Source organism: Staurois parvus, unplaced genomic scaffold, assembly GCF_062004578.1.
Source record: "Staurois parvus isolate SC_StPar_1 unplaced genomic scaffold, SC_StPar_1.0 ptg000047l, whole genome shotgun sequence".
Classification (NCBI taxonomy): domain Eukaryota; kingdom Metazoa; phylum Chordata; class Amphibia; order Anura; family Ranidae; genus Staurois; species Staurois parvus.
In genome coordinates this window covers 3,421,675-3,447,286 of record NW_028317843.1, presented here as the reverse complement: position 1 = coordinate 3,447,286, position 25,612 = coordinate 3,421,675, and the positions used below count along the sequence as shown (strand labels likewise).

Here is a 25,612-nt window from a genome sequence, read left to right as displayed (position 1 = left end):
TAAAAAAAAATTGTTACTATTGTGTCTTTTATCAGAATGCTCTGCTATCTCTTATATTATATTCTAGAGCCAGTGTACTGTCCTTCAGACTTTAGAGGGGCTGGACTGTGACCAGTGGGAGTAGAATATGTCCCAGCATAAGTGGGAGTAAACAATGCCTCAGGTTTATATAAGCCAGACTGCAAACGTACCTAATCCCTCATCTATCATATAAGGAACCATATGGGACTTTACTGGTACAGAAAGTGGACAACGTCATATTATTATATAAAACATGTTTATTGAAACACATCTTCCAAAAATGTACCAGAAAAACAGTATTTTGGCTAATCAGCTCAATATATCACAGCACTGTATATCATGACATCAAAGTACTCCAGAGGTTGACGCGTTTCGCTTGTTAGCTTCCTCAGGACCCCACAGGAATTGAAGACAAAAAAGTCCAGTATCCTAGATGTCAACATGAGTGGTAATAAAGGGTAGCAGCATCCACATAGCGGTTAAAAAGGTCCCAGATGAACATCCGACCATACGGATGAATCCCCTCATTCCGCATATAATGAGGCCATTAAATGATTCACTGATAGAGGAAACACACACTGAAAATATCCACATGCCAATGTAAATATCTGTGATATCTCCTATGCACCCTCTCTCCGGGGCAATCTGATAAGCCCAGATCAAGGAGAAGATAGAAAATGTCCACCCAAAAGACAGCAATATCACTAGATAGTTTTCCAAAAATTCTTCAGTATCAATCACCAGGATCATCAGTGTGTGACTCCTTCAATACACGATGTGGCAGCAACCACTCTGTACATACGTCCTTCCCTGCTGGTGCACAGCCGTATGGGCGGATATTCATCTGGGACCTTTTTAACCGCTATGTGGATGCTGCTACCCTTTATTACCACTGATGTTGACATCTAGGATACTGGACTTTTTTGTCTTCTAATTTGGCTGATTAGCCAAAATACAGTTTTTATGATACATTTTTGAATATGTTTCAATAAACATGTTTTATACAATAATATGATGTTGTCCACTTTCTGTACCAGTAAAGTCCCATTTGGTTTTCATGGTTCCTTAAATGCCTCAGGTTTGGTGGTAAGTGGGAGTAAAGAAAATTACATAGTTCCTGTGGTCAGTTGGAGGAGAAATAGTGCCCCATCATTGGTATCAGTGGGATGACTAGTGCCCCATCATTGGTATCAGTGGGAGGAATAGTGCCCCATCATTGGTATCAGTGGGATGAATATTGCCTCTTCATTGGTATCAGTGGGATGACTAGTGCCCCATCATTGGTATCAGTGGGAAAAATAGAGCTCCATCATTGGTATCAGTGGAAAAAATAGTGTCCCACCATTGGTATCAGTGGGAAAAATAGAGCTCTATTATTGGTATCAGTGGGATGAATAGTGCCTCTTTATTGGTAGCAGTGGGATGAATAGTGCCCATCATTGGTATCAGTGGGAGGAATAGTGCCCATCATTGGTAGCAGTGGGATGAATAGTGCCCCATCATTGGTATCAGGGGGGGGAATAGTGCCCCATCATTAGTAATAGTGGAATGAATAGTGCCCATCATTGGTAGCAGTGGGATGAACAGTGCCGCATCATTGGTAACAGTGGGATGAATCGTGCCCCTTCATTGGTATCAGTGGGATGAATAGTGCCCCTTCATTGGTATCAGTGGGATGCATAGTGCCCCATCATTGGTAACAGTGGGATGAATAGTGCCCCTTCATTGCTATCAGGGATAGGAATAGTGCCCCATATTTGCTGTTAGTGTCAGGAATTATGTTCCACTGTTGGTACAGGTGGGAGAAATAGTGTGTTATACCATTGGGAGGAATAGTGTCCCAAGGGCTGCATAAAGACTAGCAAAGGCCAGCAGTTTTTTAACCACTATCCTAGGGGTTATTACAGACATCTGTAAAACAATGATAAAGAACTATATTTTCCTCTTATACCAAAAGTTGTTCCTTGCCCCAGAATTTACAGGAACAGGCTGCTCATTAATGCACAGTGCCAACATGTGACTAATAACAGGAAATTACATAAAGTAAAATAGCCAACCTTTTTTATTTTGTTTATTTAATGCAGGAATTAGAGTGATGGGAAATCGGATAAATGTGAGAGGAAATCTTGTGACCCTTTCTGTCTGGCCTGGTACATATCAAGGCAGAATGGAGGTCTCTAACACCCTGTGGCATGCAGGAATAGCGGTTGGTATTGTGTGTTGTACTGATTTATTTGCTCATTGTCTGTATGGTTCTTTGTGAATAGCTACACAATAATATAACATGGATCAGTATCAATTAAAACTAAAGGCAACATTTTTTTTTAGATGTGTACAGAGTGGCAAGGAGTGGGAACCACTGTCAGGTTTTTTTTATTGCTGTCTCTACCACCACTTTCACCAGGAATGAAAGTGAAGGCAAATCCAAAATTGTGAGTCTCCACCAGAAAAGGAATAGAGAGGCACATTTCCATTGGGGACATTTGCTGCCATGAGAGCTGTCTAAGGCTCAGTTTACACTTGCATTTGCATTGGGGGGGGGGGGGGGGTAAAAATAGGCAGCTGAGCCAATCAACCCCCTTTAAGCTGCCAATTCAGCCAGATAGGGGGGTTCAAATATCATGTTCACAAAGATTCATGGTGTGGCAAAAATGATCCTTTCACCATGTTCAGTGGGCAGTTCTGGCACTGAATGAGACATATCCTAGTTAATGGGGCTGTACTGTAACCATGAGCTAAATGCTAGGCTTGTTGGTGCAGTATTGCCATTCAGGCAGCTCAAAGGAAAACAGGCACTTAGGAAATGACAGTATTGCCTGAATGCTTATCAGACATGCCTGCACAGCTTTATGAAAAGCAGTTCACCGCAGGTGTAAACAAGCCTTTAGAGAGGAATTTTTTGTAGTGTGAACCGGCCCTATAAACACAATGCGAAGAGCTATAATGTGCAATTACCCAGCACAACTAATTGGAACTTGAGTGGGCAAACTGTTAGAGCTATTTCTGATTTGTTGCTGAGCTTTACGCGCCAGTGCTTTTACATTATATGATTAAATATAAGGCCAGAAAATGAGCTTAGATTATCAAAAAAAATACCATATTTGTATCTAATCCCAGCAATACTTCATGAAAGTATAAAGCTCAAAATCTCTAATCTTAAACAATTGTTATTTGCCACAACAACCCCTTTTTAGCCATAACAGCCAATTAGAGTTAAACACAACAGTCAAACTGCCTAATATAACTACCATTATGGAAAAAGAGCAAACAGGTGGTGCAAACACCTAGTCCATTATCCAAGGTTTATTTAAAAAGTCAAAAAGACTAAAACATAATCACAGACATAGCATGTTTATAAAGCTTAATATGCCCACAGCAGTGGGGACGAGTCCCTTTCCTCAGGGCTAGTCACTTGCTCTGTGGAAAGGGGCTCGTCCCCGAAATGCAGCAACAAGTGAACCACACTGACAGTCAGAACACCTTGCCCACTGCTGTGGCTATCTCAGTTCTCATATTAAGCTTTACAAACATGCTGTATCTGTGATTATGTTTTTGTCTTTTTGACTTTTTAAATAAACCTTGGATAATGGACTAGGTGTTTGCACCACCTGTTTGCTCTTTTTCCAGTTGTTGATACCCTGTCTGAGGAGGGCAGCATTCCCGAAATGCTATCCATAGGCCACCTTTTGCCCTGGTTCCCCCGGCTTCATTTTGTCAGTTAATTCCTGGAGCTCTGGAGACTGCACACTGTCATAACTACCATTATGGCAAATAACAGATGCTTTGCTTCTTACTTAATAGAGCCTAACCTTCACAGCCGCCACAAACTGATTATCACAATATATTACATATCAAATGTATTGAATTTCACATTCACATTATTTTGTTTTGGGATCAAAGCTTCTCCAAATTACCAAAAATATGACAGAACTCATGAAGATTTTAGATCCGAAACCAAATTCTGCTTTGGCTGCTTCTTTCCTATCTAACTATATTTGTGATATCAAAATTTGGAAAATTTCCTTCAATTAAACTGTGACAAGACTGAAGTCATGCTTATCGGCACCTCCCCATAAATCGTGTAAGGCCAGTCCTGGTAGTTTATCTATCGATGTCACTGAACTTGAGCTTCAGTCTAAATTGAAAAATCTAGGGGTGATATTTGATGCTAGCTTAACCTTTAATCCACATATACAAAATGTGAGAACATATTTTTTTCTACTTAAAGCGGAGTTCCACTAAGCCTGTCAAAAATAAAAGTCAGCATCTACAAAAACTGTAGCTGCTGACTTTTAAAAAACAGCCACTTACCTGTCCCTCGGTCACGTGGTGTGTCCCTCGCAGCCCGTTTCACCTGCCATCCTGGATTCCTGGAGGCCGGCATCTTCAGTGTGGGCACCCGGCTGTGACTGCTTGCGGCTTCACTGCTGGGTACCCACTGCGCATGCATGAGTAGCGCTGCACTTCCTGAATGGTCCTGTAGTCTTCTGGGACCTGTCACGTGTCCCAGAAGACTACGGGGAGGGAAAGAGGGAGGACACCTTCCGTTTCCGATCGCCTAGGCAGTCTGACAGCAATTGGGAGCCGCTACCTGTCAAATGTGGGTACCCACCCCCCAAAGGTGCCAATCCTTAATGGGGGGAGCGGGGGAGCAGTCCTTAAAGCGGAACTTCCACTTTTGGGTGGAGTTCCGCTTTAAGAAACATTGCTTGGCTGCGTCCTACGAGTCCTCATGTACACTTTTACAGCGGCTGTTTTTGACATTTTTACAGCGGCTGTTTTTGGCTTTTGACGTTTTTTCTAAAGCTAGTAAACCCCCCAGCATGTTATCCTATGTGTCCATGCACACATAGACTGTAAGCAACGTTTTTTGGCAGGGACATTTTTTGGCTGGAAAATAACCCAGGACTAGTGTGTTTCTAGAGGAGTTTTTTAGCTGTAAAAACGCTCTAATGCTGAAAAAGAGCAGTAAACCATGGTAAAACACTGATAACTGGCGTTTTTGGACTTTTTTTGCCCAAAAAAAATTTTTTTTGGGTAAAAAAATGCTAAAAACGCAAATGCGGAAAGCCAACGCTAAACCTGACAAAACGCCACTAAACGCTATTACAAGAATGATAAAAGCTGAAAATGTCACATTTTTAATGTGACTTTACACAGCTAACATTACCAGCGTTATCAAAACAACAGTGTGCATTGAGCCATGCACTGTAGCTGAAAAGCTGATGCATACATTTGTGTTCTCCCAACTTGACTACAGCAATGCTCTACTAGCTCAGGTACCTAAATCCACTCTTATTCGACTACAATATGTACATGATTCTGCAGCCAGAATTCTCTAAGTCCAGTACAAGTGACCATATTACCCCTATCCTGGTGTCCTTGCACTGGCTATCTGTCAGATTTTGCATAGACTTTAACCACTTCAATACCGGGCACCCCTTTACCCCCTTCCTGCCCAGGCCAATTTTCAGCTTTTGGTGTTGTCGCACTTTGAATGACTGTTGAGCGGTCATGAAACACTGTCCCCATTAAAAAACTATCATTTTTTTGCACACAAATAGAGCTTTCTTTTGGTGGTATTTAATCATGTGAGTTTTTTATTTTTTGTTAAATAAACAAAAAAAGACCTGTCACTTTTTGTTATAAAAGTTTGCAAATAAATAACATTTCTTCATAAATTTAGGTCACAATGTATTCTGCTACATTTCTTTGGTGAAAATACCCCAAATTATTGTACGTATATTATTTAGTCTGTAGGACAGTTATAGAGTCCACAAATCATGGTATACCTTATTTTTCGCTCCATAAGACACACCTGACCATAAGACGCACCTAGATTTTAGAGGAGGAAAACAAGACAAAAAATATTCTGAACCAATGGACTGCAGGCATAGTACAGGAGATGACCAGAGACTGCGGACATAGTACAGGAGATGACCAGAGACTGCGGACACAGTACAGGAGATGACCAGAGACTGCGGACACAGTACAGGAGATGACCAGAGACTGCGGACATAGTACAGGAGATGACCAGAGACTGCGGACATAGTACAGGAGATGACCAGAGACTGCGGACATAGTACAGGAAATGACCAGAGACTGTGGACATAGTACAGGAGATGACCAGAGACTGCGGACATAGTACAGGAAATGACCAGAGAAAATGACCAGAGACTGCGCACATAGTACAGGAGATGACCAGAGACTGTCGACATAGTACAGGAGATGATCAGAGACTGCGGACACAGTACAGGAGATGACCAGAGAGTACGGACATAGTACAGGAGATGACCAGAGACTGCGGACATAGTACAGGAAATGACCAGAGAAAATGACCAGAGACTGCGGACATAGCACAGGAGATGACCAGAGACTGCGGACATAGTACAGGAGATGACCAGAGACTGCAGACATAGTACAGGAAATGACCGGAGACTGCGGACATAGTACAGGAGATGACCAGAGACTGCGGACACAGTACAGGGGATGACCAGAGACTGTGGACACAGTACAGGAGATGACTAGAGACTGCGGACACAGTACAGGACATGACCAGAGACTGCGGACATAGTACAGGACATAACCAGCTCCCACTTCCGCAGAGCTGTCCTCCCCCCTCCCTCCCTGTAGTCTTTTGGGACATGTGACAGGTCCCAGAAGACTACAGGGCCATTCACAAAGTGCAGCACTTCTCGCACATGCGCAGTGGGCACCAGGCTGTGAAGCCACAAGCTGTCACAGCCGGGTGCCCGCACTGAAGATGCCGGTGCAAGGGAGAGAAGACGGCCGGTGAAAGCAGGACACCGCTGGACCGAGGAGCAGGTTCTTTTGCACAGTAGAGCCGAGCGGCCGGCTTGGTATTCTAACACGGCGGCAGCAATGGGGGGAATACCAGGCTGGCCGCTCCATATTCGCCCCATAAGACACACAGACATTTTCACCCATTTTGTGGGGGGAAAAAGATGCATGTTATGGAGCGAAAAATATGGTATATATCTGACAATCGATCAATTAATGTGCTGACTGTCAATCTCATTTCTTGAGGCCCGAAAACGCCAGCAGAGTACAAATACCCCCCAAATTACCCATTTTTGGAAAATAGACAGTCCAAGGTATTTAGTTAGAGGCATGGTGAGTTTTTTGGAGGTTGCAGTTTTTTGTTACAATTTTTTTATAAAATGTAGAAATAAAAAAACAAAATCACAATTTATGTTTTGTTTTTTTACATATTGTCACCAGTCCAGTACAGTGTGATTATATAACTGGTGTGGTGGTGATCAGGGACACTGACTGGTGACAGTATGTTAAAATACATAAAAATAATAATTTTTTATTTTTTCAAATGTTTCTATTTTTTTTTTATTTTGTATTACATTAATATTTTCTTTCAACACACTGTAATCAAAGCAATACAATGTTACCATAGTTACATTGAACTACTCTGGGCAAGTGATCAGGATTTTTTTTTACACATTATGATTGCTAGTACCAATGTACTGTATTTCATTGATATTTGCAATCATTGTTACTGAATGAAACTGATTCATTCAGTCTTTTGTTGTAATCAGCTGTGATTGGGTAAAGCTCATCACATGATACAGATGGGCTGTGATTGGCCCTGTCTGTACCATGTGACAGCTTTGGTCAATCACAGCTATCAACAATTGTATACAATGAATGGCATGACAGGAAGCCATCCAATGTATACATTTGACATGTGATCTGCTTTGATTGGTCAAAGCGGTCACATGACACTGGCAACTGGCCGGTGTAGTGATATGTCATCGACTGTGTCACAGCCGGTGACAGATCACGTTGCTGCGTGGCTTTGCGGCATGTGAGTGGCTGCTTTTGACAGAACATCATATGACTCCCAGTCACAACGGGGAGTGTCCCGCCCGGCCATCAATCTGCTATAGGCTGGGCGGGAAAGTGTTAAGATTCTCTTGCTCACCTAGAAGGCCCTTCAAGGCTTGGCACCCCATTATCAGTCTGAACTTTTATCAAATTACCCCAACCTCGTAACCTCCGCTCCTCAAATTCTGGTCTTCTGTGCCCCCCTACTCACCTACACTAACTGGGAGACAGAACCTTATGCTGCTATGCTCCAAAACTCTGGAATTCACTTCCAACGAACATCAGAGAGTCATCTTCTCTAAACTCATTCAAATCAAATCTAAAAACGTATTTCTTTAGACAAGCTATCATCTAATTATCTTTTTTTTGCCTTTGTATCATCCTGTGTGTTTCTTTGTTACCTATTATTTTATATGGTTTGAATATATGCATCTATTTAGCACTTGTTGAAGGAGGCCACCAAAATTACTCATCAAACATCTTTTTATATCCAGATCAACCCCCTCCTCGGACCCTTCTTGTTCCCTGGTATTGTGTACCAGCAGTCATAAATGAAGACTATCGGTAGCATGATGTAGAGATGTTCCTAAGACATCGCCTGTTTTTGCTAGAAATATATTAGTTCTATGATAGACAGACCAGTGTCACCTACATTTTGTTGGCCTGGAAAATATTAACTGATACCTTTTCAGTATAAAGTCTAAAAATAGAGACTGTCCAGGTAAAATGAATAATTTATGGGAAGCATTGTGTAAATCCTCAGCTGCCAGAAATTACAAATATTTCTTGGCTGTCTACTATCTCCTTCACTGGTTTGGAATGCTGTCATTACTCCTTCGTGGGCCAGCCATTGACAGGTGCATGTGCTGCAGTATTTAAACCTGACAGTGTGTTCATCCTTTGCATGTATTGTGCTGCATAGTTTAAAGTGCAGTTCCTTCGACCTATCAAAAAATAAAAGTCAGCAGCTACAAAAACTGTAGCTGCTGACTTTTAAAAAACAGCCACTTACCTGTCCCTTGGTCCCGTGGTGTGTCCCCCACTGCTCATTTCACTGGCCGTCCTGTATTCCAGGAGGCTGGCATCTTCCATGTGGGCACCCGGCTGTGATAGCTTGCGGCTTCACAGCCGGGTACCCACTGCGCATGCGCGAGTAGAGCTGCGCTTCGTGAATGGACCTGTAGTCTTCTGGGACCTGTCACGTGTCCCAAAAGACTACAGGGAGGGAGGACACCTTCTGTTTCCGATCGCAGTGATGATCGGACCGGAAGTGGCAGTGGGTACCTGTCAAATTCGGGTACCCGCTTCCCCCCCCTCGCTCCCCAAAGATGCCAATCCTTAATGGGGAGCAGGGGAGCAGTCCTTAAAGCGGAACTTCCCCTTTTTGGGTGGAGCTCCACTTTAATAAATCCTTTAAGCTTGGACATCTGGGTAAGGCTTGGAGGAATGGATGTTAAGGACCCCCTCTTAAGACCTGGAAGACTAAGGCTAACTGATTCTAGATGTAACATGAACCCAATGGGGTTAATTTACTAATGGCAAATAGATTATTCACTTTGCAAGGGAACTTTCCCCAGAGCTTCATGGATGAGGTGAAGCTCTGCTGACTTTAATCATCCATTCAAAGTATCTGTCAAAATACAGTTTTGTGGGGTTTTTTACTTTTCATGCACATGATTGGGTATTCCTTGTACAATAGTGGCATTTCACCACATTCACATTTCACCACATTCACATTTCACCACATGTAATTATTTATCTGTGTCTTGGTGTTTCCATGTTATGTGCTTTGTTACTGAACATTTAGATTTAAAGTTTGTGTATGGGGTACAACTTCCCCAAATATGCATAAAAGTGGCCACCCGCCCAAGTCTATAACTGGCTTATGAAGCAAGGACACATAAACAGGCATCACATAGTGAAAAAAGAGGGAGAGAACAATGTTCTTGGACAACTTGCCAGCCAGCTTGCTAACAACCGAATTAACCTGTCTAACAGTATGCGTTTATAACAGGGGTTTAGTTAGCACACATTTGCAAATACATACGTAAGCCACAGAGCCACGACACGGCAACCTGATCATCTGTGGTCCTAACTCTAAAATTTGTGAGTCCCCATAGTAGAGGCACATGCATTTAATGGATAGATCAAGGGCAGGTGGACCTGAGGGAGCCACCCCTCTTAAAGGCAAAGGAGTGCACATTTAGATTTAAAGTTTGTGTATGGGGTACAACTTCCCCAAAGCCTTACATTTTACCAAGGTTTGAGTTGTGTTGTGTGTGAGGTAAATGGTATTATACAAAATATTAAATTGAAAAGTATATCTTCTTTTATAATATCCATATTTAGATTAATGAAGGCAGTGACATTGTACTACAGAATAATACGGTGGCTGGATTTGAACGAGCAGCATATGAAATTAATGGTGAACCTTGTTCAGGTGAAAATTACATTTGTATATTTTACATAGAAATGTAGAGATTTCCTTTAATTATTATTTTGATCAATATGGTTTGAGTTTCACTGCTCCAAGTCTAATTGCCAAACAGAAACACTATCGCTGGAGGAGGTTGGTGGCTAAGGATCATCATCCACCTAGGTAAGTGCCAACACCATCCATTACTGGAGCTTATCCAAGGTGGACTCCTACAACATGAAAACTGAAAAGGAATGGGGATGGGGTGTTATGCTTTGCTAAAAGGGGCTATCATAAGGCTCTAAATGGGCAATTGATAAATGTGTTTTAATGCCCTGCTAGAACCTTGATCACACCCATAAGGGAGAAAACTTGTTCAGTGAAGTTGCTCTTTAAAACCAGTCATCAGAGGTTAAACAGTTGACTATTTTGCTGTTACAGGTTTCTCTAATCCTGGTCCAGCATGGTACAACAATGAAGCTTATGGTGGGTTGTATGGTGTCTACATGAATGCAGATGGCCTTCCAGTGTGTTCACTTGTGAGAGGGTTTTTAATATGGAAATGCTGGGATTATGGAATCTACACCCAGGTAAGTTATAGAAAAACAGACGTATAGGTGTGTTGTACATTATTGTAAAACACGGTCTAAACTTTGATGTTTGTGTTGTGTTTTGTAGACCAGTTCCTCATTGCAGATCTCTGATGTGACCCTGGCAGACAATGGAATGGGTATACTTTCTATAGTCTACACTCCTTCTGCAGTTTCTCATGTAATCTCCAATAAGACTGTTCAGATCAAGGTATGAAAGTCAGCCATCAGATACTGGAATTACAATTGAATTATGTGTTACTAAAATAGATGCATGTCTAATAGGGATGAGAGAAATACAAGGTCTTCATATCCTTAAAATTTCAAAGTTGGGAGATTTTTGTGAGATTTAGTTTTGGCAAAATGCAACTCAGTAAGGTGAGTCACTGAGTAAGGTGAAATGAAGGTGTTTTTTGTGATTTATTGGTGAAAATTTGGCTTTAAATGTCTCCTGTGGATTACAGAAGTCCCCTTCATCTGAGCCAAAAAACAGCCCCTTGTTATTTTCATTATTTATACTTTAAATTTAACAGACAGCATAAATAAAATTTAGATTTACAAAAAGTTAAACTGCATGAATAACAATCAAACACACACAGAAAAGAAAAATCTTCAAATAAAGTACGGTACATTAAATGAAATAGACAAATTTACCCTATATACCCCAGACAAAAACTCTCACTCTTTGTATAGCATTTTTATAAGTGTATTTTTAAGCAAACTGAATCAGTTTAATGAGTAAAATCAAGAGGTTCCACTTTGACAACCTTTTGACAGAAAACGGTAATTTAAGACAAAGTCAGTTTAACAAAAACATTTTCTCTTATCTCAATATTTCAAAAAATCTATAATATTGTTCAGTGTCCGTGGGAATAAATGTCAAATTTATTTGTAGATAATTAAATAAAATAAAATATATGCAGGCCAAAATCTGACACTCTGAAAAATATTTTATTTGTGGTCACCCTCTATCTTGCATCATAGTGTCAGACCTAGGAGCCTATTTTCCAAAGTTTTTGCCCAATAGTCACAAAACATTTATACAAGATCAAACCATTTTTCACATAAAATTCAACTGGAAATATGGGTGAATCTTGGGTGAAAATTGTGGAAATCTTGGATGATCACATTGAAAAAAATAGACCCCCTTGGTTGTTATCTGAAAAGGAACAGTCTTCAATATGGTTACTAGACAGAAAGACGAGATTATTGCTGTTAATATATTGCTTTCCACTAAAACATTTGAACTTTAGACAAAAAATCATAACCTAAGTATTTTGTTACATGCCCAATATACTGTATTTCATACACTATACGTATAGCTTTAAATATACACCATGCCCACAGCTTAATGCCATTCATTTTTTGAAATGATAGTAATGGCTGACTATAGGAAAACACATAAATACTTTTTCCTTGTTTATCCATTTTCCTCTAGGTTTCTAAATCCCCATGGCATAGACGTGACGTAGACAGCAGTAAAAACCTGACCATTTTTTTATATTTCAATAATTTTTATTGGAAATTTTTACATAAAAATACAAGATATACCCGTATGCAGTAGATAAACATTCTACAGTCATTGATAAAATTAGAGAAAAAAGAGAAAAAAAAATCATAAAAAGACCAGTGACACAGTAACCTTTACATTTAAAATGTCGAAGCTTAGAGAGATCAGCTAAAGAACTTTCTACCAAAGTGAGGTGTTCACACAGGTGGGTTTGTTTGGTACCATCTGAGCCAAGGTAGCCATAGGGCAAGTACTTTTCTATATTTACTTTTGCTAGAGGCCATCACAAGTTCATAAGAACAGTGCCTGTGAACTAATGCGATAGCATCAAATGCAGTGGGCAGATGAGAGGTTTTCCAAGATCTAGTGATACTCAATCTATCTGCCAAAAGAATGTGGGTGACAGAGTGTTTAGCATGGGGGTTAATACTGTCAATATTTAAATTCAGTAGCGCTAAATCAGGATTTAGGGGAACAGAGGACCGTGAAATAGCAGATATAATTTGAAAAATTGTAGACCAAAATTTGTTTAGGAGCAGACAACGCCAAGAGATGTGAATAAAGCTCCCAGGGTTCCCGCAGTTCCTCCAGCACAAAGGGGATACGTGGTTATTAAATCGCACCATTTTAATGGTAGTGAGATACCATCTAAAGGATATTTTTTGTGTTAATTCCCATAGTGTTGAGCCGCAAGTGGCTCGGTAAATTGATTGAAATGCGTGAAGCCATTGTTGCTCAGTATAAATGTAGGCAAGATCATCCTCCCATTGGAGAAGTGGTTTAACCTTAGTAAATGCTTTCTTTTGGTTTAAGATATTGTAGAAAAGTGAAATACCTTTGGTTTTAGTAGTGGAGTGAGAGATATAGTTCCAAGTGGGTTTAGGAAGTTTGTAAAAGGGGTAGGATTGTTTAGATAGGCAATGGGATATCCTAAGGTAGGTGAAAAGTAATTGGGGAGGTATTCTTGTTGAAGAGACATGAATGATTTAAGGGAGAAGTCATTAAAAAAATCCTGAGTGTATGCTATGCCGCATGCGGACAAATGGCGTATAGGAATATCTGGGGTAAGATGTATTAAAATGTGCAAAGGAAGATTAGGCATCACTGCTTGCATGGAAGGACAAGGAGCACAGATGAGAATCCGCTATGCAGAGATTGTCGCGAAAATAGGCGGGGGGAGAGTGGGTGTGATCGGAATCCCTAGGGATATTCCCAGGAGCCATGCACTTAGATTCTCTCCTTGAATGTAGGTAGATTCTATTTGACTCCACACTGTAGCAGTAGATGAGGTATTAAACCATTCTCTCAGTTGTGAAAGTATCGTTGCTGTATAGTAATTACTAAAGTTAATATATCCACAGCCTCCTACTGATCGATGTTTTGCAAGTGTTGCATCAGCACAGCACGCTTTCTTTCCCTGCCATATGTATTTGTTTAATGAGGTTTGTAAGGATTTGAAGTATGAACGTGGGATAGGAATGGGGAGGGTTCTAAATAAATAAAGCAACTGGGGAAGAATAGACATTTTAAAGGCAGCAAGCCTGCCAGCCCAGGAAAGCTCATGTTGTTGTAATGATTGCAAGTCTTGTTGCATTTTTGAGAGAAATGGATTGTAGTTGGCCGGAAACAGACCTTTAACTGATTTGGTTAGTCGTATTCCTAAGTAAGATATGCCAGAGTCGTCCCAAGCAAAGGGGAATAAATTCTGCTATATATTTCTGGTGATACCATCTAGACCTAGATCCAATATTACAGATTTGTTTTCATTGACTTTATAATACGACACTTTGCTGAACCAGTTTAGAGTATGATATACCTTGGTCAAAGAGGAAGCTGGATCGGAAATGAAAAGGATAACGGCATCGGCAAACAAACTTAGTCTGTGGGTGCGATGGACAATAGAGAAGCCTTTTATGTTTGGGTTAGAGTGTATATGCTCTGCTAGGGGTTCCATAAGAAGATTAAAAATTAACGGCGATAATGGGCATCCTTGCCTTGTTCCGTTGGTTATGTGAAAGGGACGCGATAACATGTTCGAGGAATAAACCTGAGCCAAAGGGGTAGTATAGAGGGCTAAAATTGCCCTGAAATCCAAATTTGAGTAGTACCCGATGAAGATAATTCCAATGGACCCTATCAAACGCCTTCTCTGCATCCAGGGATAGAAGCAGAGAAGGCGTTCGAGAGACCTCGGCGTGGTGTATAAGATCTATCAATCGTCTGGTGGCATCAGAGGTTTGACAAAATTTGGCGAAACCGGATTGGTCACGATGTATTAGATGAGGGAGAATATTATTCAATCTAGTCGCTATTAGTTTAGCATAAGTTTTCAAATCAAGGTTCAGTAAAGAGATTGAAAACCTGACCATTTTTTTAACCTCTCCATTCTCTATCCAATACTAAAAATGGATTTTAAATATTTTCTCTAAATTCTTATTTAAATATGTACAGAGACACTAAAGGATATTTACATGGGACTTTTAAGGTGCCAATAAGTATCAATGGTTTTCTCATACATGAAAGTGTCCTTCCCAACAAAGAACATGTGAGGTAAGTGGTGATATTAGGGATTGGAAAGCAAAGAAGAATATAATTATGTGTACCATCTCAACTAAATGAGTGGAACTATATACATTATGTATTGCCATATATTTGATTTGTAACAGCTATGTATTAATAAAATAATATAATTTTTTTATCCTATAATGCCTGTACTTTTGCCACCTGAAAAAAAGTCCAGTATAAAATCTCCTTTAGTGTTTGTGTATACTAATCACGATTAAGAGTATTACCAAGGCCTATCAGTCAGGTCATTCTGTTATTAGCTATATGAATAAGCTAATCAAGCTAAAAATTGTCTACGAAATCAAGGAGCTACCATATGTATTAAAAACTGTGCAGCTCTGTAAAATATTCATTAGTTTTATTGTCATACCTGTAATTTGGGTCCCCTTGGAAGACTAGCCGAAACAATTCCCAGTTAGCAATCATCATGTCCTGCCTTGTTGTTAGGATGTGAAAAAAACATTGGTTTTCACTCCAGTAATGCTGAGGGTGATTTTCCTAGCAAGGCAGGATGTGGAAATTGCTAACTGGGAGTTTTTCAGCCAGGCTTTCAAGGCAGTCCAAATGGCCTACAGGTATGACAATAAAATTAATAAACATTTTGCAAAGATGCATAGTTTATTAATGCCAACTGGGGCCCCTCAACTGCACAGGCAATTTTATTGAAAAAGTTAACTTGCCCTTTTAATATAATCCGTTTTGTAGACATCCTACTGAAATTTTTACATTTTATGGATGATGATGGTTATCATTATTATTATTACACCCAAATGTATTAATAGTGTTATTTTATTAAACAACCTAGTAGTGTTTAGTGGCTCATTAATTCCCCTTTTCGATAAACTGTTTTGTCTTTTTTACAGAATTCGCTGCTTGTTGGAAGCAGCCCCAACTTTGATTGCTCTGATATTCTCACAGACAGTGACCCCAACCTTAAACTTTCCCGCCAGCATCGCAGTCGCAGACCTCCGACAGGTAAACTCTAAATTAACAATGATATAAAAATAGTGAAAAATGTTGGGTCTTCCCAACATTTTATTCAGATGCACAAAACCTAGAAGTAAAGGCAATCATTATTTTTTTTTTTTGGATAGAGTAAGGAAGGGTAATAACCCCGTCAGTTTCTTGTCCCATTGATCCCATCGGGGAGATTTCCCTTCACTTCCCGTCACAGCCAGAATGTGTAAGGAAATGCCACCGAACTGAGGGAATTCCCAGTTGTCACCATGATTGTCAGAACCTAGTGTTCCTACTGGAAGATATACCCTCTAATGCTTTTCTGGGGATGACCCAAAATTTGGGTCTTTCTTTTACTCTAACTTTCGATGATAACAGGACAAATAAAGAGGGCCTATCTCCCTAAAAGTGGCACAGCTAGCAAAAAAAACATGCCAGGTAGTCAAATCCCTCTTCAGTGTCCAAAACAAAAAAACAATGTTTGCCTTTAGGTAAACTTTGAATAAGTGGGTCTGGAGTGGTGCTGGATCAAGTGAAGACTCAGTTAAGTATACGGGGGGTGAGGGGGCGATACAATTACTGGGACATTTTTTTGCCTTAATGCATGGAAAAACATGTTTAGCCTTTAGAACCACTTTATTGATATAACTTAGATTTTTTGGGCTCAGGATTAAGATGTTGTAAACAATTTTTTCCCTTTTGCCTGTACTTGGGACTACCATGTTTTCTCCTGTGTTTATAATATGGATAATTATTGACAGAAAGGAAAGTATGACCAATGAGCATTGATGGATTATATCCAGAGCTGTTGCAAGGGAATAATTGTGTAAACATAATGTTTTACCAGCAGTTGATGCTGTGGGTTATATCTATAGATACAGCTGCTTATGTCAATAAAAGCAAGTTGCTATATGGCATAATACAATCTGTTTTGGGAATTAGCATTTTTCTTCTTTTATTTTGTAAGTGTATAGATACAAGATGTGCTATGTATTGTTTTGTTTCTCCAACAGGAGGCAGAAGTGGCATCTGCTGGCCAACCTTTGCCTCTGGTCATAACTTGGCCCCAGGGCACCCGATGGCAGGAATTATGAGCTACAATGCAATCAATGGACTAATGACCGTGGAAGGTAATCTTTCATAGGACCTTATATGTTCATAGCCGCTCCTATGTTCATATGCATGTTGTTTTTAACCACTTGCCGACTGTGCACTGAAGCTTTACTGCTACAGTGTGGGCTGCCTGTGCAAAATCACGTGTATATGTAGGGGTAAGGGGACACGCGTGCCTTCTAAATCATGCTGTCATTGGCTCCCTGACATGCCAATCAGCGGGTCCCAACTGGTGATTCATGACCGGGACCCACCGAACATCGGAGCTGGTGACAGGAGAAAGATTTGTGTTGGTAAACAACACAAATCTTTCGACTGACAGCGGGGATGTGTCAATTTTTGTCTCCTTGCAAAACAGGAATTATAATCAATTCTCCAGGAATAAATCATAAGCTCAATCACACAATGAGGTGAAGCTCTGATGACTTCTTTCGTCCCATCATGAACATGCAAAAATTAATTTTATTTATTTTCCTTGCACATGATTGAGTGTTCTTTACAGCAGCAGTTCAACACAGGGTTTCTCTATTAAATAATAATTATTATTATTAAATCTCAATTATAATTAATTAATAATTGAAGTAACTTTATTATGTTGTTACTTGCCTGGAGCCCTTTTAAGTGTTCTTTTGATTTTTTTCTGTCATGTACTTTATAATATTTTATGTATTTTATGTCTTTTACAGACAAACATTTAATAAGAGCATTGTTTCATTTTCAGACACAATATTTGTGAATTACAAAAATGTGTGCTCTGGAGAGTCCAGTGTGATGTTCATGACCAACCCTGAAAATGAAGACTTGCAGCATCCAATAGAGGTCTCCAGACTGACGTTAGTGGACACTACGGAGGACCAAAAAGTCTTCATCCACCGACCAGATGTGACGTAAGTAGCATGTTCATCCATTGATAATAATGATTCAGCTTTACTATACTCTTAACGGGTCAATTGACCCAAAATGGACATTGCAAATGTTGGGGAGATAAAATACCTGGTTTGTTTAACCTTTAACGCTTTCATGACCTAAGGTCATCGATGCCAAGGTGCCAGAGCCAAATTTAGTAGTGTCAGGATGCGTTGGTAACTTGTAAATACCCTTATGACTTATTTGCCTATAAAATATATATATATTATTAGAATATACATTTATGATATATTGTTATATTAAATGTGAGACTTTTGTTTGTTTCACTCTTTTAATTAGTTTTTTGTTCAATTTTTTTTTTTATTATATATTGACAAGTGCAAAAAAGTAAAATATATATTTTACATTTTTTTTTCTATTTATTATTGTTATTAATGTAACTGTCAAAGAATTATAGCAGGCACATCTCACTGCTGGGGAAAGTAGTGGCTGGCTCAGCCTATCATGCTCCATAGGTACCCGAAATATTACTTTTGGGTGGGCACTTAATTGATTTAATGCTCCCATATTTTCTTTCCAATGGCTTATAGTAAAAATGCAGTAATTCACTCACATCCATTCAAGCATTTTTCAATTTACTCATTGATGCAGCTTAATGAAGGGGGAGCGCTGGTCTTTGCCTTGCAAGGTTTACTTGCCTTAAAGGTCAGTGTGACACTGTCACCATAAGTAAGAGGAGAAGATAGGGTACATTTGTATTGCAATCCCCTTGGGTAATACATACTCTGTACTGTGCAATACAAAACAATTGAGAAGTATTCATCTATGGCCTTATTTCTGGGTTCCTCTGAACTATTTATTTTTTCAAATACAGCAAAGCGAACCCATCAGACTGTGTGGATATGACCTGTGATGCAAAGAGGAAGACCCTCTTGAAAGATCTTGATGGTTCCTTCTTGGGACAAATAGGTGCTGTGGTACCACAGTCAGAATGGGAGTGGAATGGAGACAAGAGACAGGGACTTGGAGATTACAGAATTCCGAAAGTGATGTTGACCAGTCTCAATGGAAGCCGGATACCTGTATCACAGGTGGCTCCATCTAAAGGTATTTCTATACGTATACAAATCCAGTAGTCTGAATAATGCCATGTTACTATTGCTTGACTGGTCCGGAATACCAGAATTCACCTGCAGGTGATGCTGTAAGTAAAATCCGGAATCACAACTCCTGGTTGCAGCAAAATTGAGAAGGTGCCAACGGCCCCATTTTGTAGCTTTCACCTGAATCCCTCTGTCTCATGATTCATAATGTTTATTATAGAAACTCATTGTTAGTTTAAAATAAAATTATACTTTACAATAATGCTTCTATGTGCTTGTCTTTTGTTAAGGAATCATCAGGGACAGCACTTGTGTGTACATGTCATCCTGGGAAGCCTATAAATGTTTTGGACTGAACTATGAGATGCTTGCCATTGAGAGTCTGGATGCAGATACAGAGAGAAGGCGACTTTCCCCAGTAGCATTGTTGGGAGATGGCTATTTAGATCTCATTAATGGTATGGACTCCAGTTGTTATACAGATTACAAAAAGAAATATACATTTTTGATTGGTTGTTGCAGGTAACACAGTCACTCATTTATAAATACTCATATACAGTATCAACTGTTAGTCTGAAGAACATAAAGAAACAAAAAATAGAATGGGTCATGTGGTTCAGCATTGAACTACCACATACAGTACAGTTTTTGGGCTTTACTTTAAGGGCTTTACTACTTAAAGCTCTCTGGGAAAGTGAACGTGCTCCCTTGCAGTGAAGCTTCTTCCGCACTGCAAAGGTTAAATGCTTGTTTAAGTCTAGGGGGAAAATTTTTTTAATAACCCAGTCCTCCGCTCCCCTAGTAGAAGGTGCTCCCATATTCTCAGGCAGGGAACTGTTCCTCAGCGTGCCCATATCCAATGCAGTCCAATTGGTCTTGATGAGGTCAGAGGGCATCTGTCCACCAGAGCATGAGGGAGAAGAGTCTGCAGCAACTAGTCTTGTAGCATGGAGGAGCCTGTATGAGCAGAGAATCAGATATGAAAAACTGCTTTTCCCAGTTCTCTAAATGTAAATTGAACCTATGCAGTGTAGGGGCAGCCCCACTACAAGAGAGGATTTTTACTTTCCCCTGAGTGCAGCTTTAAACTGTAGATTTATCCAGTTCCCTCTTGATAGCTAAAAGATAAAGTGATCATAAAGTTGTTGCCCCAGTGATCATGATGCTATCTCTCACACACCTGCAGTGAATCCGCATTGCTTTCCCTTAAATAAATCTTGCAGATTAAAACTGACTTTGAAAGAAATGGATCTGCTTCTTAGTTAGTGCCCCCAAAATAAAAAATACATTACACCCTAGCTTCTGGTGTGCGTGGTGACATTGGACTTTCTCCTGGGATCCTGGGAATGCTGGGGATCCTAATTCCCGCAAGAATACACTTCTGTATTGTATTGCAGCACATTTTCATGGGATTTGGAATCCCATGATAAGGCTCATTAATGCCTCACTCAGATTAAAAATCTGATTATAAAATACAACAAGTAATCTGTTCTCTGCAGATCTCATATGTGAACATTTCAGTACTGAGAGCTGTGATTGTTTCCCTATAGCCTCCAATAAGAATTAAAAGTGCCCTGGAAATTGTCAGCTTAAATATTAAAGTTGGAATCTAATTAAAATATATAACTTGTTGTGCTTGTGGCATCTCCTGCCAAAGTAAATGTATTGTGTTGGTTGCCCATACAGATAAATACTTTGGTCTTCTTACAGGGCCCCAAGACCACGGCTGGTGCAGTGGATACACCTGTCAAAAAAGAGTTTCTTTGTTTCACTCCATAGTGGCAACAAACAAGTCATTTGATATATATTTTACTAGCACCAGTCCCCAGAAAATGCGTCTTAAGCTACTCAACACAGATGACTCCAAAGTAAGTTCACCAGCAAAAGAGTTATGTACAAACTGAGCATGATGTCTCCCTTATTGACTGTTATGGATGACCTTAATAAATAGGATACATAAGATTTTTTGTTTTTTTTGCCCCTGCGGTTACACAGGATTTTGAATATATCAACATATGTTTTTATCATATGCTGGAGCTGTACTGATGGCTATACACCTTCCCAAACTGATTAGAGAGTATTTCTAGAGACATAGAAGGTGTGCTACATGTTTTTGAAGCCACAATGAAGACCAGCCAGGGATTTTTTTGAACATGGGGGAATGCAGTTCTGACACCCCCAGCAATGAATGTATGTAATGGCAAGGGATGCTGGGGAGTGTTCTATGGTCTATTGATGCTGGCTGCTGGGGATCTATTGTTACTGAAGGGTGTCTATTTTTTATATTGACTTCCAAGGTGTGACAGAAAGGTGGAATTGTTGAATTGAATTTTAATGTGGTCTATACTCAAATGTTTACATAAAGTCTTGCTGAAATGGATAAGGAAACAGTCACCTTTACTGGAGAAAATTCTGCTTTAGGCTCCCCCCAAGTGCTACTCACTTAAACAAAACCATATGCATACATAGTGATATCTGTTAAAGGGGACAGTTAAAGTTTAGAATGGATGAGCCTACTCTTCATCAGAGATCCTGTAAGAAAATTCTTAATTTTTTTTTAATTATGTGAGCAACACTGAAGGGAACATGGAGAAACGTAGGTTGTTTCAGGTAATAACTTAATTTAAAGTACAATTTCACCCAAAAACAAAAAATAGCCATTTAAAAGGTAACATAAAAAGAAGCACTTGCTGCAATACTCACCCTCAATTCAGCATTGTCCCCTTCAGTAATTATTTTCCATCACTAGATGTTCTTCCGTCCTCAGGGTTGAATGATGGCCGAAGTCCCTCAAACCCCTTCATCTAAGCATAGGTTGTCAAGGATTCATTCACTTGGATGGTGTCATAATATCACCTGGGCCTAAAGTATTACAGTACTGCATGCATGAGTATCATTCAGTTCAGCAGTGGGGGAATGACTTGCGATGTCATTGGATTATCCACTGGATTAACCTTGGAAAGAATTTTGAACTACGATCAAGGAAAAATTAGACTTACACTAAACTAGAACATGCACCTTTGGCAGCCTTTATGACAAAAAGGAGCTTTTTGAAGGATCTTCACCTTTTATGTTTACACCGTGTCACTGTCCTATTAGATAGGTCAGATTTTCATACCAATGTCTGTTTTCTTTTAGTCTGTTCTTGCTGGAATCTATTTCTCAAATCCCCAGCGTCTGGATGTTTATGTGAACAATGTCTATATAAACCCAACTAATATAGAATGGAAGGGATCTTCTGATTTTACTCTCAAAGCTCCAACTTACCAAGGTAAGTCAGTATACAGGTGCAAGAAAAAGTATGTGAACCCCTTGGGATTACGTGGAGTTTTGCATGAATTGGGCATAAAATGTGCTCTGAACATCATCTAAGTCACAACAATAGAAGAACACAGTCTGCGGAACATAATACTACACAAACATTAGATGTTGCCATGGTTTAATTGCACATAACATGTAAACATTCACAGTGCAGGGAGGAAAAAGTATGTGAGGCCCTAGCTTAATGACTTCTCCCAGAGCTAATTGGAGCCAGGAGTGAGCCAACCTTGACTCCAATCAGTGTGATGATATTGGATGTGTTGCTGACAGCTGTCCTGCCCTTAAAAAACACACACCTGTTTTGCGTTTACTGGTTTCAAGAAGCACTGTCTGATGTGAACCATGCCTCGCAGAAAAGAGCTCTCAGAAGACCTACGATCAAGAATTGTTGACTTGCATGAAGCTGGAAAGGGTTACAAAAGTATCTCCAAAAGCCTTGATGTTCATGTGTCCATGGTAAGACAGACTGTCTACAAATGGAGAAAGTTTAGCACTGTTGCTACTCTCCCTAGGCGTGGTCGTCCTGTAAAAATGACTGCAAGAGCACAGCGCAGAATGCTGCATGAGGTAAAGAAGAATCCCAGAGTGTCAGCTAAAGACCTACAGAAATCTCTGGCACATGCTAACATTTTTGTTGACACATTTACAATAAGGAAAACATTAAACAAGAATGGAGTACATGGGAGGACACCACAGAGGAAGCCATTGCTGTCCAAAAAGAATATTGCAGCACGTTTGAAGTTTGCAAAAGAGCACCTGGATGTTCCACAGCACTACTGGCAAAATATACTGTGGACAGATGAAAGCAAGATTGAGTTGTTTGGGAAGAACACACAACACTATGTGTGGAGAAAAAAAGGCACAGCACACCCACATCAAACCTCATCCCCACTGTAAAACATGGCGGAGGGAGCATCATGGTTTGGGGCTGCTTTGCTGCCTCAGGGCCTGGACGGATTGTTGTCATTGATGGGAAAATGAATTCCAGAGTTTATCAAGACATTTTGCAGGAAAACGTACGAGCATCTGTCCGCCAACTGAAGCTCCCCAGAGGATGGGTGATGCAACAGGACAATGACCCAAAGCATACAAGTATTTCAACAAAACAATGGCTGCAACAGCACAGAATACACCTTCTGGAGTGGCCCAGTCAGAGTCCTGACCTCAACCCCATTGAAATGCTGTGGCATGACCTTAAGAGAGCGATTCACACCAGACATCCCAAGAATATTGCTACACTGAAACAGTTTTGTGAAGAGGAGTGGTCCAAAATTACTCCAGATCGTTGTGCAGGTCTGATCTGCAACTACAGGAAACGTTTGGTTGAGGTTATTGCTGCGACAGGAGGGTCAACCAGTTATTAAGTCCAAAGGTTCACATACTTTTTCCTCCCTGCACTGTGAATATTTACATGTTATGTGCAATTAAACCATGGCAACATCAAATGTTTGTATATTATTATGTTCAGCAGACTGTGTTCTTCTATTGTTGTGACTTAGATGACGTTCAGAGCACATTTTATGCCCAATTCATGCAAAACTCCACGTAATCCCAAGGGGTTCACATACTTTTTCTTGCAACTGTATGTGTGATAACTATTGCTTTCACAGTGCATATAGCATTATGGTGACATTAGAGAAAATCTGTTATGAAGCAAATATGGAGGATTCCATTGATGACCTCCTTGTGAAAATGCCAGCAGCCCAGCGGTCATGCTGATGCTCTGGTTTCAATACTTTTAGTCATTGTCTTGGAACAGGTATACAAGTAAAGGCAGTGTGATGCCACAACAACTGATCTGTGTACTTGTTCAAGGTCAGTGACCCAGAAGGTATTGCTGCTGTGCATGAAACAATAATTAGAGGCCAGGGATACAGCATAGCTACTTCTGACCCTCAGTTATCATAAAGCAGGGCAGATGTAATTAACAAATCATTCTGATTGGGTTACAAGATCAGCCAATTGGAAAATTAGAAACCTTTCCAGTATTAGGAATTGAGACAGAATTGTTAATTTGTTATATTAAACACAGGTTTTTTTTTAAATTTTTTTAAAAATGTAGCCTTGCTTCTAACATCATTCTGTCCTAGGCTAGACTGAGGTGTACTGAGTCCTGCAGCCCCCAGGATACTTATATCACATCTCCAGGAGGCTGCAGGATCGGGACATGGAGCAACTGGGGTGGTAAGGAGTTGGGCTGGGGGGTTGGGTCCAGCGCATTATTGGAGCTGGCTGCCTAGACCTGGAAATTGAGGCCATCTGGAGAAGACCAAGTTGGCAGTGCAAAATCCTCCAAACGGCAGATCACAGCGGGACAATGCTGTCTTCGCTGTGTGGGTGAGTATACGCTTTGAAGAACACTACAGCACTACAGATAAGTGGAAAAAAACAGGAGGGGGGTGGTGGAGGGAGTTGAGTACCAATTTAATAGACCTTTCAGAGTGAGTAATAAATCCATACTAATAAGGAAATTAGGTTTTCATATTGGGGAAGTGATTTCACAAAAGAGGATTCCCCCGAATGCCCTACTAAGGAACTACTACGATACTAGATCCCTGCCTATAACATCCTGTTGCTATAAAAGTGGGATACCCACTCCTTCCCACCAGATGATGGAAGGTCCCACTGCAGGGGGGTTCCCGCTGCCACTCTACTTTATAGGTTCACAGAGCAGACAGCTCTACATGAACCATGGATCATCCAGTTCACCTGAACTAATGATTTCCAATCACAGAGATGTTTATTGGAAATGAAAAAACTGCTTTGTGTGAGTGAACCAGCCTGACCTGCCAATAAGTCCAACCCACACAAAGCCATTCACTTATCTCTGCAAACTAAAATCTGTGCAACTGGTAAACCATAGACAACATTTTAACGTAACCTATATTTGGTTATCTGTTTAAAAGGTCAATATATACCACAGCTGAAATCTTCTGTGCTTGGAGAAAATTTTTTTGACAGCGACTACAACATGCTGTATGTCCTGGTCCGAGGATCCTCCCCAGTGGAAATACACACATCTCCCCTCATTATTGTTGCCTTTAATCTGCCCGCAATGACAGTGGACCAGTTTTACGGAGCAAATCTCGTGAGAAACCTAGCACTCTTCCTGAAGATTCCTGCCAGCAAAATTCGGATCACAAAGATCATTCCGGAGGGATCCAAACGAAGGAAGAGGGCAACAGGGGGAATCTCTGTCACTGTGGAAATTTCAGATCCGCCTGCAGAGCAGAAAAACACAACTTCCAACTCCACAGGTAAAGAATGGTCATAGGGAATTCCTTAAATA

General features: G+C 40.2%; 1 protein-coding gene across 1 annotated transcript in view; it reads left to right on the top strand.

Annotated features, from left to right (window-relative positions):
• The window catches only part of LOC149470393 (fibrocystin-L-like), a 221,387-nt gene that overhangs the window by 176,763 nt on the left and 19,012 nt on the right, over positions 1-25,612 (top strand). The window contains exons 61-72 of the mRNA XM_089664462.1: positions 2,106-2,227; positions 10,231-10,321; positions 10,739-10,887; positions 10,976-11,098; positions 15,826-15,937; positions 16,933-17,049; positions 17,754-17,919; positions 18,774-19,006; positions 19,293-19,460; positions 20,713-20,870; positions 22,141-22,273; positions 25,230-25,580. Coding sequence (XP_089520588.1) covers positions 2,106-2,227; positions 10,231-10,321; positions 10,739-10,887; positions 10,976-11,098; positions 15,826-15,937; positions 16,933-17,049; positions 17,754-17,919; positions 18,774-19,006; positions 19,293-19,460; positions 20,713-20,870; positions 22,141-22,273; positions 25,230-25,580 — 1,923 coding nt within the window. The remainder of the gene's footprint in view (positions 1-2,105; positions 2,228-10,230; positions 10,322-10,738; positions 10,888-10,975; positions 11,099-15,825; positions 15,938-16,932; positions 17,050-17,753; positions 17,920-18,773; positions 19,007-19,292; positions 19,461-20,712; positions 20,871-22,140; positions 22,274-25,229; positions 25,581-25,612) is intronic.